At 41.4% G+C, this 15,067-nt stretch overlaps 1 protein-coding gene across 11 annotated transcripts in view; it reads right to left on the bottom strand.

Annotated features, from left to right (window-relative positions):
* The window catches only part of JAKMIP3 (Janus kinase and microtubule interacting protein 3), an 86,050-nt gene that overhangs the window by 15,590 nt on the left and 55,393 nt on the right, over positions 1-15,067 (bottom strand). For 5 of the 11 annotated variants that reach the window (XM_077930387.1, XM_077930388.1, XM_077930389.1 and 2 more), the window contains exons 5-12: positions 8,485-8,700; positions 6,657-6,776; positions 4,088-4,234; positions 3,385-3,516; positions 2,921-2,956; positions 2,209-2,268; positions 1,204-1,332; positions 505-633 (exon numbers count right to left, since the gene is read on the bottom strand). In XM_077930387.1, coding sequence (XP_077786513.1) covers positions 505-633; positions 1,204-1,332; positions 2,209-2,268; positions 2,921-2,956; positions 3,385-3,516; positions 4,088-4,234; positions 6,657-6,776; positions 8,485-8,700 — 969 coding nt within the window. The remainder of the gene's footprint in view (positions 1-504; positions 634-1,203; positions 1,333-2,208; positions 2,269-2,920; positions 2,957-3,384; positions 3,517-4,087; positions 4,235-6,656; positions 6,777-8,484; positions 8,701-15,067) is intronic. The other 6 variants (XM_077930391.1, XM_077930393.1, XM_077930396.1 and 3 more) reach the window with 3 other exon arrangements.

The raw sequence follows: 15,067 nt of genomic DNA, 5'->3' as shown, positions 1-15,067 counted from the left end.
TGCTGTAGGGTATTTCCTCCCTGTGCTGTTCCAGTAATAGTCTGAAGTCTTGTAGGGCAAGTTGGCAACTGAATTCCTTCCCATAACAGCATCGCCTTCTCATAAATTATCATTATTATTCTTCAGAAATTGATGAAATGCTGATATGCAGAGAGGAACAGCACCATGGACACCTCCCATATAACTCTGAACATTACTTGAGTGAAAGGAACTGCTCTGCAGTGGTCTCCACAGTGATAAGATAACATTAAAATCTGCATGTCATCTATACTTTTTTCAGAGTCTTTGCTCTTAACCTAAAGCAGGGATGGGAAACCTGTGGGGCTGATGGCAGTTCAGGTTCAACAAGTGTCTGGAGGGATGCATTTCTCCACCTCTGAACTATAGGATATCCATTATTTCTCACCCAGAAAGGATCGAGTACCGCTGATATAAGGGTTAGACTAGCAGGAAATATTATATAGTTACAAGCCTTTATTTTCATGTAATATAAGCCATTTAGACCTTAACTTCTCGTTCTGCATCCAACGTTCCTCCAACCTGCTCTTGCAGCAGAGCATATGCCCTCTGTAAGGCCTGGTATTCCATCGTCAGCTGCCGGAATCTCAGTTCTGTTTCTTCTTTGGCCATGCCCTAAAGCGCAACAACAATAATAATAAAAAGGAAATGCCAGATTGAACTATGAATATAATTCTCCTGAGAAAGAAAACCAATGGAATTCATAAACAGCCTTTACGGACAGTAAACTCTCCTCTAGGATAGAACATTTTGACAAGATTTACACAGAACTATTCTACGTTTCTTATGGGCTTAACCATTTGAGTTTGTGCAATATCTATGCTACTATCAAATCCATGTGAACAAACCAAGGAAACATAACCAGAAGAAAGGGTCCTGATCATCTTAAAAGACTAACGAACTGATTATGGAATAACCATTTTTGAGCTAGCGTCCAGTACATCTGATGCAAATCAACCCTTTCACCAAATATAAGGGAATAAAAGATTCCGTTCTCGTTCCAGATTTTCCCCCAGGATAAAGAGGACCTCTATTAGTAGTAATAAGCTACAGTTTTGAGAAACATATTATTAGTGATTAACTTAGGTCCATCAACATCACTTGGTCTATTCTCTGAGTATAATATAGTTGGATACAAGCTAGTAGTAGTAGTACCCAAACCACTGGACAATGTGTGACAATTACCTCTTCCAAGTCATCATCCGGTGTGCAGGGTGTTTGATCTGTTCGGTCAGTTTGATATGAGATAGAAGAGCCATCAGACTCAAGGGAAGCTTCTTCATCATACCCGAAAAATGTCTCCACCACTGGCTTCTGACCAAATGACAATGTGTAAGTGCAGGCCACTGAACAATACAAACATATCTTTCCATATTAAAGCAAGCAGATCTTACAATACAAGATAACTAGACTTCCTTCCTATATGAATTCTGACGTGAAGACTTACTGTTAGAATAATATGAGCAAATATCATCTCTTTTTCATTTTCTTGATATATAGTAATTTATGAGAAGCTCCTCCAGGAGAATGGTGCATCACAGTAAACACTTATTACTCATCAAGTAGCATCTATGGGCTGTATCCAATTAGGCATCTCGTTAGCGCAAGGATGTCCTCCTGCATGACGGGAAGTCCTCTCCCTCTCCTCTCCTCTCCCTACATCCCTCCACCTGCTCTGGAGAGTTGGAGAAACCCCCATAACAGATTTAGGAGGCCCCGGGGGACAAGCAGAAAGAGAAGAGGGAGAGGAAGTATTGTAGTGCAGCTGAAAGTCCTTGCACTAACAGGAAAATTTCACTGAATACAACCCCATGGTTAATTCCATTTCTTGATCATCAACAAAGGCTGTAAAAACCTTACATAAATTAAATACACCACCATCTTTGATCTGTATCAGCTATGGACATTCTAACTGCAGAGAGGGTACAGGTCAGTCCTTTGTCCTGTTGACAAAGTAAGTGGCTGTGAGGGAAATGAGCCTATTTGAAAAAGGCAGAGGCAAGGAAGCAGAGGAATGGCAAGAAAGGGAGCCCAATAGGCAGATCAGCTAAAAGAAGAGGTCTGAATAGGCAGTGAGCTTAAAAGGGATTATAATAGCCAATGGTCACAGTTGGCTTACTCCATAAAGGCTCTTTAAATATAATCATATATGTATTGAAATAATACATGGTTTCCCACTTAGTCTTTTACCTTGGGAAATTTTGCGAATTTCTTCCTTTGTTTCCTATACCTTAGAAGCTTATCCCGCTCCTGCAAGCAGAAGCAAAATGCATGTGTTAGAGATCGACAAACTGGGATGGAATACAATTCATCTAAGAAATTGTCAGTCTCTTATACCGTTATATTTATGGAAAATGTGAAACTGGAATAGAACAGGGCATTTAAAATGCACAGATAATCTGTGAGGCAAATCAGAATACAAATCAAAGGACAGTGAGAATAATAAAAATATGATTTTTGAACTTTAAGAAGCACAGCTTCACTTTCAAGCACTTGATCTGAGGACAAAATTCTTTGGCTGGTATCTGTGATGAAATAACCTTGCACTAAAACTAGTCTCTGAATATATATGTGCTGACCATTTTAGGTGCATCCAATTGATGCTAGATCTCCAGAATGGGAGAGGAATAGGGGAGGGGGAGGGCAGGTGGAATGGGGCAGGACGGGGTGGGATGTGCTTATATGCACCCAGCGGATATGCGTGGGGGCCAGGAACAGAACCCTCGTGCGAAATGGTCACCACCTGTGTACACACACACACACACACACACACACACACTAACCAGAATCTCTTTTATGTTAACGAATGAAGCCATTAAACATGACAACCTCACTGTACAATTCAATGGAGAGTTCACATAAGCACACATGAAAAGCAAAATGAAATCCATATGCTACTTACTATTACGCTCTTCACGTAGCCAGCAGTTTCTAGTGTCTAGTTTAAAAGAATTAGGAAAACTTGTTATATGAAAGGACACTTGTCTCATTTTCTTTAGCAAAATATCGCAATACTTTTTTTAAAACTTGTGCAACCAGCTCTATATATTACATAATAATAAGTGTGTGCTTATTATTCAAGCGTCATTATGAGGTACTGGTTAGACTAGAGGGTCAACCCCTGGCAGACCAAGGCTCAATTCCTCACCCGGCCATGAAACTCACTGGGTGACCTTGGGCCTGTCTCTGCCCAGAGACATCTGAGAGGTCACAGGTTTCACCCCTCACCCCTTTCATATTTCTAACTGATGACTTCTCGGTTCCCCACACAAGTCCCAGGGGTTGTCCCCAGAGAGTGAAGCTAGGTCCACGCAGTGCCAGGCCACATGGCAATTACAGAAGGATTGCAGTGAAGTCTTCCTTTACCTTTGAAAGTTCATCTATGATATTTTGCTGCTCTATGATTTGCAACCTCAGAAATTCGACTTCTCTTTCATCTTGACTCTGATCAAGGTCGTTTAAAGAGCTTGGTCTCCTTATTGTTCTCACCCTTTGTCTCTAAAGAAACAGAACAAACGTCGAGCAACTGATGAGAGTGGCTTTTCAACAAACATCATCGAATCCTTCCTCATTATGCAAGACACTGTCACAATGCAAGTTTTCCAAGAAAAACAACAACCCTATTTTTAAATAGTAATATATACCACTGGATCAACAACAATTTGTTTGAGTGTTTACATAAAATGGCACAACATATTCATTTTAAAATCACAATAAAAACATAATTTGGAAACAGTAAACATAATAAAATTATTATCCAACTATAGAGAAAGTCAAAAGATATAATCACATCCTTTCCCAGCATTTATTATATTTTTCAATATAACAGTGGGTGAATATGCAAAATGATGTGAGTCTTTGACATTTTGCATATATGCATGAAGTTGTGTGCATTTTTTTTCATTTTATATACCTCATTTATAAGCTGTCCATCATATTGCAATCCCAAGATGGGTTTAATGAAATGTGTAAAACAGAATACAATAAGTACAAGAAAATGCTAATATAATAAAATTAAATACTGTAAAACATGGGATTCCTGGGAGAATACATGATGTAAATATCTCACCATTTCTAAATTTTCTTGTGTGACAAATTTTAGCTTATTTTCCATACGACGTAAGGCATGAGACAAATCCTCATTTTTCCTACTTAGGCGTTTATTTTTGTCTAGCAGTGGTTTATACTGGCTCTCAGCTTCTCTCAGACGCTTCAACTGAAAAGTAGGGGGAAAATTATACAGGTGTCAGAAATCTGCACAATGTTGATGGTATAAATATAAAATAAATATGGTACACGTTAGGTGGAATGCTCCACTTATTCAAAAATTCTAATCGGAAATATTGGAACAAATATTGGTTTTCTTACATTTACTTTCTTCTATCACAGAACCTAAGGTAGCTTGCATGGCACCAAGGTGGTCATCTATCCAGGCACCGACCACATTCACACCTGTTTGGCTTCAGTTAGGCAGTGGCCTCACATGTGAACCTGAAAAGTCTTAGGCGTAGAAGTCCAATTTGATCCTATTAGAATTCCATATATGGAAGGAAGTGGCTCAGATTCAGGTAATGGTTTGTGGTACTGTCTATTGATGGAAGCAAAGTTTAATATTGTGTGGAAAGTCAAAGTGCCAAAAGGGCACTGGCAAAATTTAAAACAAAGACGTTTTGCACAAATACCAATATGTTTAAAAATAATATAGATATTTCTTATGTCTCCTGACTTGAAGAGCAGGGAGCAGGGCTCTTTCACAGTATACTTTGAGAAAGAATGACACATGTCCTCAGCTTTTGATCTTAAGGGAAAGCCATGTGGAATGGCAACCAATACCATCCCATTTGAAGATATGCTTGCATTGTTTTATGAATGAAACATATGATGGAGATTATATACCTGTGAGCCTGGGATACTATTAAGGAAATGGAAAAGAAGCCAAGTGACTGTGCTTCCAGTGCTCACAACTGCCTCATCAAATATGCAAGCCCCAGTTGCGGCCCCAGATTATATTGCAGAACTGCTGCTCTAATGTCCTCTATAAATTTCATCTATATGGATTTTTCCAACATGCCATCATGCTTTATTGCAGCAGCTCAGTGAAATATAGGCTTTGCCACAGTAAATGTCATTAACTAGCCTTTAAATAGGATTGCATAGAGATGGGGTAGCACTCTGAAGAACTAAAAGCAGGAGGGGGAAATTCCAGAAGTTTAACTCTGCGGACTTCATCAGAATTATACTGAGAACTTGAGCCTACAGCAAAGTGAGGGCCATAGCTCAATGGTAGAGCACTCTTTTTGCATTCAAAAATTCCACACTCAGTCACTGGCAAGGATCAAGGAGCAGGTGATGGGATGGGTCTTGGTCTGAGTCCATGAAGAAGCACTTTCAGCAAGAGTAGACAATAATAGACTAGAATTCAGGCATTCCCAACCTCAGCCCTCCAGATGTTTTGGGACTACAGCTCCCATCATCCCTAGCTAACAGGACCAGTGGTCAGGGATGATGGGAATTGTAGTCCCAAAACATCTGGAGGGCCAAGTTTAGGGGTACCTGGACTAGATGGACAAACAGTCTGACCTGATGCATGGGAACTTCATATGTTCCACTTTTTACTTCCAATTACACTGAAATGTATGGCAGGGATGGGGGACTCTCCAGATCTTGTTGGACTACAACGTCCGTCACCCTAGCCCATTGGCTGTGCTGGCTGGGAATAATGGGAGCTTGAAGCCTGACAACATCTGGTAGGCCCCAAGTTCCACACATTGTAATCTAAGTGCTTTATCTTTGACTGATGCCTAATTTTTTTTATTGAAAAGGTCAGTGCTCTAAATGCTTTTAAAAGCTAAAGAAACTGAGAGGAAAGAAAAGAATGCTTCTTTGTGGCCATTTCAAGAAAGAGCGAAAATTCCTTCCTGTGGCAAAAAGAGAGAGGTTACCAATGGACCTTCAGCGACTTTGAAACTGCCTTAGAAAACGGGCTTGTCCTAGCCATCTATCAAAAGTGTTCTGAGATTTCTTTGGGTTAGCCTCAATGTAGCTTATTCATTCAAACTTCAGCTTGTGGCATACTGTAGATAAATTCCTAATCCCACATGCAATTATGATGTTTCACGTTAGAAAAACATCTTCTTTGGAGAAAGGTAATTTTTGCTAAGATATGTGTCAGATTCTTGCCTCTTTCTATAGCTGAAGGGGACTGAATGGTTGCTTTCTGAAATGAGTTGAGTAAATCGATGAACTCATTGAGGACTATAAAGTCATCAACATTTATTTTCCAAGTTATGTCCATATATTATATTCTCTATATCTGAACGTATATCCTATTTCTTAAGTTGCTTCAACCTCTTGCTATCAATGTTCTCGCAAACAATAGTCAAGTCTCTTGAGTGAAACAGAAACTTAACCGACCTAGGTGTAAAGAGGTTGGATGGTAGGAGCAGGGTTGAATCCAGCATAAAATCTGACCGGCCTCATTTTATTAAAAAGAGTGCCACCCCTCTGCCACCCCCAAAACACCAAACCCAGACCCAGGATCTTGTAGTGCTGAGTACAAGAGGCATATAGGTGAAGTGGATCTGCCCTACATAATCCAGTCAGAAGTTATTTTATGGAAAATAAAAGTGATTTCTTACAAGCTCATTTCGTTCCTCTGACAGTAATGCATTCCGATCTTCCAGTTTCCTGATGATTGCACTTAATTCGGCTATTTTAAGTTGGAAGCGCCGGGCGTCCCTCTCATCCAACTGCTGTTCCTAAAACAAAAAACAACTGCAAATAACTGTTCCTAGAGGAAATATATATATTTTAGAGCTCTTTACAGACCCCATCTTCTTCCCTTGTTGAATCCATCCATTCCTGACTAATTATATATAATCAATAGTGTAACCTATGCCTTAATACTGAAAGATGAGACCAACAGATATTGAAGAAAGGATGTATGTAAGAGAGGAAGCAAATGCAAAAGAAAAAGAAAAAGGGATGCATATGTAGATAACAGGTCACACACATCATACTGGGAATTGTGAAAGAAAACATTGGGAATTATGACAATGTTTCCTGTATTTGCCACTGTTGAATTGAGTGCCTTAAAACAGCTGAACCGCCTAGAACTTATTTATGGTAATGTGAGGTATATACCGTAGATGCTGAAATATAAAATGTAACAGGTACGTGCAATTCTACCATTGCATAATTCCTTTCCCATGGAGCGGTGAATCTAACTGAGCATCTAAATGGGTCACTTAAAAAATCAGAGGATTGTGTTTTAAAATCAATGCACACGTGGAAATGTTTAACCCAAATAGAGAATGAATACAGATATAAGAGTAGGCATCATTGCTTTTTTTAAAAAAGAGTGAAATAATTATCTCATTATATTAACATATCCTCTTCATTTGCTCTTGATTCATTTTGATTCATTTGGAACCACATATGTAAAGAGCTTTGATTCAAGCAAACCAGTGGTTATATTTGGCCTGAATGACACTCAACAGTGCTAGGATTCTTCATTCAACAGGTGCAGGAGAGGCTTGGAACAAAGGACAGAAAAGATTTTGTGCTCATGTATATATATATATATATATATATATATCTACATTTCAAATTAAGCAGCACTACAAAAGAAATCTTGATGAGGATCAACAATGAAAAGAAGTTCAACAAATGTCACAGGGGGGGAGGAATCTCTGTTATTAGCAAATTAATACAAAAGCTGGACAAGTGGCAAAGTCACATAAGAAGCCAGCATAAAAATTTAATGGGTTTAGATATAATGGAAGAAGAGACTGCAAACAGCATGAAAGAAACAGCAAAAAGCATGTTTGTTGGTATCTCAGATCATCGGCTAAAGTTAAGAGCTTTGTGATGATGAGCAACCTCAGTGATGTTAGTAATGAAGCCTAAGAATGATCTCTACAAACGGGCAGGTTACTTCTGTTTCCCCCCTGCTAGTCAATTCAGATTGTGGTTGTTTGCGACAATGCTGGTAAGTAGCCCTCAAAATTAGCACACACCCATTAATCCATTTAGTTATGCATTTGCATTGTAAGTCTCGGACAAAGCATTTCAAGCTGTCAAACTAAGGCAAAATGTCAAGGTCAGCTGTGTGTTGTTGTTGTTGTTGTTTTAATTCTTTTAATCTGCTGGCAAATTAAAACAAACAAAAAACCATGCTGTCACATGTCAAAATAAGGTTTGAAATCCTGCTGGCTCTCTCTCCCCCTAGAGCAGGAGTGGGGAACCGGTGTCCTTCCCGAGGCTGCTGAACAGCACCCAGCATCCCCAACCATTGGGCATGCTGGCCGGGGCGGCTAGGAGTTGGAATCCAACAACATCTGGAGGGCTGCTGATTCCTCGCCACCACCCCAGAGGGGAAAAGAATTTGTTGCCAGAATGTGCACTCACTCATCAAGATTTTGGCATATTTGTTTGTTTCAGGCAAAACCACTAGAAAGTGCTTACAGGACTTCCTGAATGATCTGAAGTCTCTCCTGCACCACTTGCATGAGGAAGTTCCCGCTTGGGGCTGCTCAGATGCCGGTCAGCTTCTCTGAGCTGGGAAAGTTGTTCATCTAAAGCCTCCTTTTGGAGCTGAAGTCTCTGAGCATGCCCGGCTTGAACCCCTAACTCTCTTTCCAGCACGTAGACTGCTCTGTCTTTAAATTTGATCTCCTCCATCTACAAGGAGAACAAAATACAATCACATACGGGCATGCACGGTACAATTCTGGCGTTGCCATAGTAACTGGCAGCATCCCCGCTAGCGGAGCATTTTAGATGATACCCAGAGGTAAAAAAGCATAAAATTCAATCCTGCAGATTTCACGCCCTTTAACGTTGAAAAGAAGCACTGGTTTTGAAAAGGGGGGGGGAGCACCCCAAAAAATAGAGTATTTTGGCAGCAAAGATAATAATCATCTCACTTATTATCCCTTATAGTAAACCTCTTTGGAATTCTTTCAGCAAAAGAAAGAAAGACAATTTCAAAAGAGAGAGAGAGAGAACTGGTTTGACTATTTCTTCATGTCTACACATTACACTGAAATCCTCACACCAGGTTTCCTACAAACAAGTAAGTTTTAGTAGCCTTTGAATCAGATTCAGAATTCAGGATTATTATTAACTCTGCAGCACTGAAAGTGTGCCTCGTGCATGCATTCAAGTTCAGGGGCCTGGATTTTGGAGTTCAGGCATGAAATGTTTCTCATTTGATTACTAAAGAAATAGGCTCCACTCCTGACCCACAATGATTGTTACACTGAGAGTTTAATCACAAAATAATAATAACACAGAATACTTTTTTGAACTTAGGTTTGGAATGAATAACTCCACAGAAATGTTATGACATTTTTTGCTGTTCCTGTCACCATTTAAATGATAATCCCTCGGTGGCCAATCCTATGCATGTTTACTCAAAAGCAAGGTCAGAACCCTAATAACACACATTAAAACCAACTATAATATAAATATAAATAGTTATGAAACAGCTTTATTGAGAGAAAAATAGAATAACCTAAATATTTCTCCAAAGGGTAGCAGAAATGGAAGAATTTAAATATATAAAGGGAATATTTTGGAGCAGCAAGGTACATTGCTGTGGCATCTCAAGAAGAAAACACCTTGTTTAAAAGCTGAACATGCAGCTCAGAAATGTAGAGTCAATTTTTTTGGGGGGGATAGGTTAATTTCCATGTATTTGGGTTTGGGGATGTATCCTTATTTAAATTTGAAGTCTTAGCGAGAATGGCCACATGGAGAGTTTCTAAAAATGTAACTGAATTATATTTGAGGGGAAATCCTCAAATTTCCAAGTATATACAAAGACATAGCAAACAGAATCTCATTGAAATGTATTGTACTGATACAAGTGGTAAAAATATTCAAGCACTATTTGTTTATGATTGCTGCATTCTGTAATTATAGTAGGAACCAAAGTACCCTGGGAGTAGGCTCATGGAAGGAAGCAGTTCTGGGGAACACATTGCTAGAGGCTGCTCTCAGCTGCTTCCTGCAACTTGAATTCATTTACTGTGCCATAGCCTGCCTTGTGCTAATTTGAGATCAAACGCCGCTTTGTCATTTTCCTTTAAATTATATCGGAAAAGCCTAATCACTTTCTACAGTATGTTACCAATGGGCTGTGTGCACTGTGTGGTACTATGCAGTATAATCATGCACATGCTTACCCAGAGTTAAGTGTCACTGTATTCAGAGCAGTTCACTTCCACAGAAGTGTGCATAGGATTGCAGTCTGAAATATCGATGCGCATGAATTTATGCACACATGCATGCATCAGACAGAGATGAGATGTGCCCAGTTCCCTTTCAAAGGTTTGTGTTCTAGAGCTGAACCCTGAAAAATGACAACTCTATGAACAATATTTAAATAAGGTATCTTTTAAAAAGGCCATATAGGGGCAAAGCAAGAATGGTGATTTACCAAACACGAGAAAACTAGGTCTGCACTGGATAAGCAGGGACAGCTGGGATGAATGTACCATATCTATATATAGACCCCAAAAGAGAGGGGACCGAGGGAGAGGGAGAGAGAGAGAGAGAGAGAGAGAGAGAGACTGACTCTCTCCTAAGACTAACCAGGATGAGCTGAGTGCATTATCTCCCCCTGCTCAGGATGACCAAGCAAAAAAAGCTGCTTCTGTAGTCAAGGCTAACCAAGACAGAAAAAATGCTGTTCATTTTCTAGGAGCCATGAGATGCCTGTGCTGTCTTGCTTGCTGTGCGCTGGGAGCAGAGTTTTGTTGCGATGGGACAGGCAGAGGTGAGCACTAATGGTGCGGCACAGCCTTCCCCAACGTGGCAATGTTTTGATGTTTTGGGAGTATAACTCCCATCAGTCCCAGCCAACACTGAGAGTCACAGCCCAAAACATATAAATGGCACCAGGTTGTAAAACACTGTGCAGAGAAAGTGGGGCTCAATCTAGACTTGCAGTTAAATTGTAGCAAAAATGTACTTTGTTTCCCCCTGCCCCCCCAAAAAGTAGGGGAGCCTGATTCTTAGTAGGGGGGGCAGCATGCTGGGATGGGAGGCTTTGCTTTTTACTACCCGTCATGATTTTGGAAGCACCAAAACTTCTTCTAAACACATTTTTTGTTCAAGGTCAGAGACTGGTCCCACGATCCTAATCTCCCAGCTGTGAAATCCCCAAATCGACTGCAGCAACAATTTAAGAAGCTCCCTCTAGAGGAGACAATTTCCATTTGTACCCATCTTTTAAAAGCAGGTCCAACAAAGGAAAGTTACTTTCATTTTTCAAATATTTTGTTTCTTTTGAATGCAAAAGGCAACATTGGAATCAATTTGTTTCTCTTTTTTAGCTATCTGTCAAAGACGTTCCATTCACAGTCAATGAACATCCCCAAACATTTCTGTCTCTGACACCCCGTTCCCAGGTTTGAGACGGTGGAAATTTATCTTTCTTTACTCTCTCTCCTGCAGGCTTGGACAGTCAAAGTTCCCCCCCTTTTCTCCTGCTTCCAAGGGGAGTTTTGGTGGTTATAAATGAAGGAAATTTAGACCTTTATATACGACTTTCCAGACTTTAGCTTGCAAGATTTTTGCTTCAGTCTATTTACAAAAGCGGAAGGCGGACTTCCTGTTTTGAACCTTCCCGCTTCAGTGCCAAATTAAAATGTTTCTTAATCCAATTTTCCGTTTCTACTCACGGGTACTTGTTTAGAGTCCAATTGTCCACAGGAAAAAGTCAGCGCTCTCCGGCAACGGCTGTGCGGCTTCACTCCGTAAAAGTAGCGGTCGATTCAAAACACCGCGCTGCTCACCCCACGTCGCTTCGGATCCCCGAAAAAGGGTTTCCCTGCGAGTAGGGGAGGCGCTCCTGGTGTCAGCCGAATCCCACATTCCCAAGCTTCCTCCGCCTGGGATTTGTAAAGGGTCTCCGCCTTCGCCACGGCGGCAAGACCCGATTTTCACGGAGCGGGTTCCTCTCAGTCAGAGGAACTCCGCCATTGCCGATGGCGCTAACCCGGAAGTCTCCAACCACACCCACCTTAGTGTTGGAGAGGAAAGGACTGGAAATACTATGTGTGTGTGTGTGTGTGTGTGTGTGTGTGTGTGTGTGTTCCTGCATATCTGGAGCGTGAGGTGTGCATGACAAAGAGAGAAGGGGAAGCGCTGTGTGGCTGCATATCGGATGCATGTTTGTTTGTGACAAGGGGAGGTGGCTAGAGGCATGCAGGCTTTTCCGTTCTGTTCTTCTTTTGCCCCGCCCACTTCATCCACCATTGGAAAGCAGACCCCAGTAAGTGGCCAAGTTGAAATCTGGCCCTCGGTTGAAATAGGCTCCCCATCTCTAACCTAAGCCATTGATTAACATGTTGACAAATACAGGGGCCAAGATAGGGCCGTGCAGCACCCCACTCAAAACCTCCCTCCAGTTTGAAGTGGAACCATGGGTGAACACAGTCTGAGTGCAGACCTCCAAGCAGCTGACGGTATGATCACCCAGCCCGCATTTAACCAGTTTGCTTATGAAAAATATCACCTGTAAATGCTTTGCTGAAATCAAGATAAATTATGTCCACAGCATTCCCGCAATCCACTGGTCCAGGGCCAGCCCAGGATGTTTGTCACTATAGGCAAAATAGAAAATGCCCCACTTCCTCCTCCTCTGCAGCTCACCCCCCTCCTCTGCTGCATGCCTGCTACTTGCCCACTGGGGGGGGGGGTAAAAGAAGACCAGAGAGTAGTGGCTGGCAGTGGGTGCACAGTGGTGGGCAAGGGCACAGTGGAGGAGGAGGCGGCGGCAAAAAGCACAGCCACTCCCCTGGCTGTCCAGAGCCTGCCACCCTGAGGCAACTGTCTCATCTTGCTTCATTGGCGTGCCAGCCCTGCACTAAGCTAGCAATCCAGTAATAAAAAAAGAGATATAAGATTAGTCTGGCATTAATTCTTGGCAAAGTCATGGTGGCTTCTACTAATCAGATGCTTCTGGACTGATTGTGTTGTAATCTGTTCTACTGTCTTCCTTGATATCAAAGTCAAACTGATCAGCCTGCAGTTTTCAGGATTCTTTTACCCCTTTATTGGGTCTTGGGACAACACAGCTACTACTCCTTTGTGGTCATGAACAGTAGCAGAAGCAGCACTGTAATGGGCCAAGACCCCAGCGGCTGCTTGGTTTCTATCAGCAACTGGTGGGCAACATATTTCACCCCACATGTTCCTGGAGGAGTTGCAGTCCCTCTGAAGAAAAGGGTTCATAGTCCAGGGATATTTCTGGATTCCAGTCTGTCACTGGCATCACAAGTAGAGTCTGTGGCTAGAGGTGCATATGCCTTGCCTAGGCTGCTTCACCAGTTATGGCCTGCCCTTCAGCTCTCTACCATGGTTTCAGTTGTCCATGCTCTAGCGACCTTCCACCTGGGCTATGGCAATGCTCTCCATGAGGTGCTGCCCCCTTGAAGACAGTTTGGAAGCTACAGCTGGTGCAGATAGTGGCCGCCATCTGACATTCTCCACCTTAGCAAGAACAAGGCATTCTCACTCTTCAAGAACCTGTTCTAGCTAGGGGGTAGAAATACTCTGAGGAGACAGGGCTGGGTAGGAGGCAGTGGCGTAGCGTGGGGGGTGCAGGGGGGGCCGGCCGCACCGGGCGCAACATCTGGGGGTTAGGGTTAGGGGGCGCAAATCCACGGGTTAGGGGGTGCAGATCCACGGGTTAGGGGTGCAAATTACTTGCCTTGCCCCGGGTTCTGACAACCCACGCTACGCCACTGGTAGGAGGGCACTCCAGGCCTTTGTTGCAAGTAAACCAAATGTTACAAAAAATTCCATAATCTCCAGCACTCTTCGCTTAAGGGGAGGGGGAGCCCAAGTAGCACTTACTCCAGAACCTCTCTCCACAATTGAGGAGTGTATAACAATACTTACAGGAAGACTACCCAATAAATCCAGGAACCTTAAAACACTACTGATCTTAGTGAGAAGCCTCTGATAAACCTCCAATAAACACACATACTCTTCTGGAACAGAGTTTGATAACTCTTGTATCAAATGTTTCTGTTGGAAAATTTAATAAACACATCATGACTGATGTTACCTTTCAGCCAATAGTACACTGTATCTTGCCACAGATGGATAAAGTTTTCTACCATCCCTTTCCCATTGCTGCCTCATATCCTTTATAGTTGACCTGGAGACCAAGTAGTTCTGAGGAATATTTTCTCCCTATAGAAGAGCCTTCTTTATTATTAAGCGCCTTGAATACATCATAGAAACCCCCTGGACTATACTGCCTTTCCCCCCTTTTTTTCTTTTTGCAGAGGACAAGTGGATTTGTTTGAACATACTCAAGAGAAAACATCAAACATCTTTAGACCCATGAATTCCAGAACTAACACACAAGAATGGAAGGGAAGAAATCTTCTTTGACAGAGGCAATAAAATTCATTTGTGTGCTGCACTTCTCTCACCATCATTAAAAAAACTAACACAAAAAAACCCATGAAGAAATATATAATCTAATTTAAATGTACTGTGGTCTACCAAAGATTGTCATAAAACAAAGGACTGCTTACTATGCATCTCTCCATGGATGGTATAAACAAGCTGTAGGACAGAAATACTTATAAAGGTTTCTTTTTAAAAAAAAAAAAAATCTGCATAGCTAATATCTATTGATCTGAACACAGATCTGTCAACAGGCAACATTTTAATTTAGAGAAAAACCGCACACCTACACACCCACAGAGAGAGAGAGAGAGAATAAAGGGTAATTCAAATAATATCAAGCATTGACTCTTGCTCATATATTCAGTCCTCAAAAAGAAACAACTGTGAAAAATTTGTACAATAAGGAAGCAACAACAACAAAAAGGGAAAGGGAAAATACTACTTAATATATTAAAGTCACTGAAGTATAACAATAATAACATGATTTTAAAGAGAGTGAAACATTAAGCAATATGGAGAACAGTAGAGAAATTAATAAAAAGAGACACACTCATGGACATAGAGACACTCATTCACCCACCCACATTTACAGCCTTTTTAGCTCCATACTATC

The sequence above is a fragment of the Podarcis muralis genome, chromosome 6 (assembly GCF_964188315.1).
Source record: "Podarcis muralis chromosome 6, rPodMur119.hap1.1, whole genome shotgun sequence".
In the NCBI taxonomy this organism is placed as follows: Eukaryota; Metazoa; Chordata; class Lepidosauria; order Squamata; family Lacertidae; genus Podarcis; species Podarcis muralis.
Note: the sequence above shows the minus strand (reverse complement) of the source record. Positions and strands in the feature narration are given on the sequence as shown.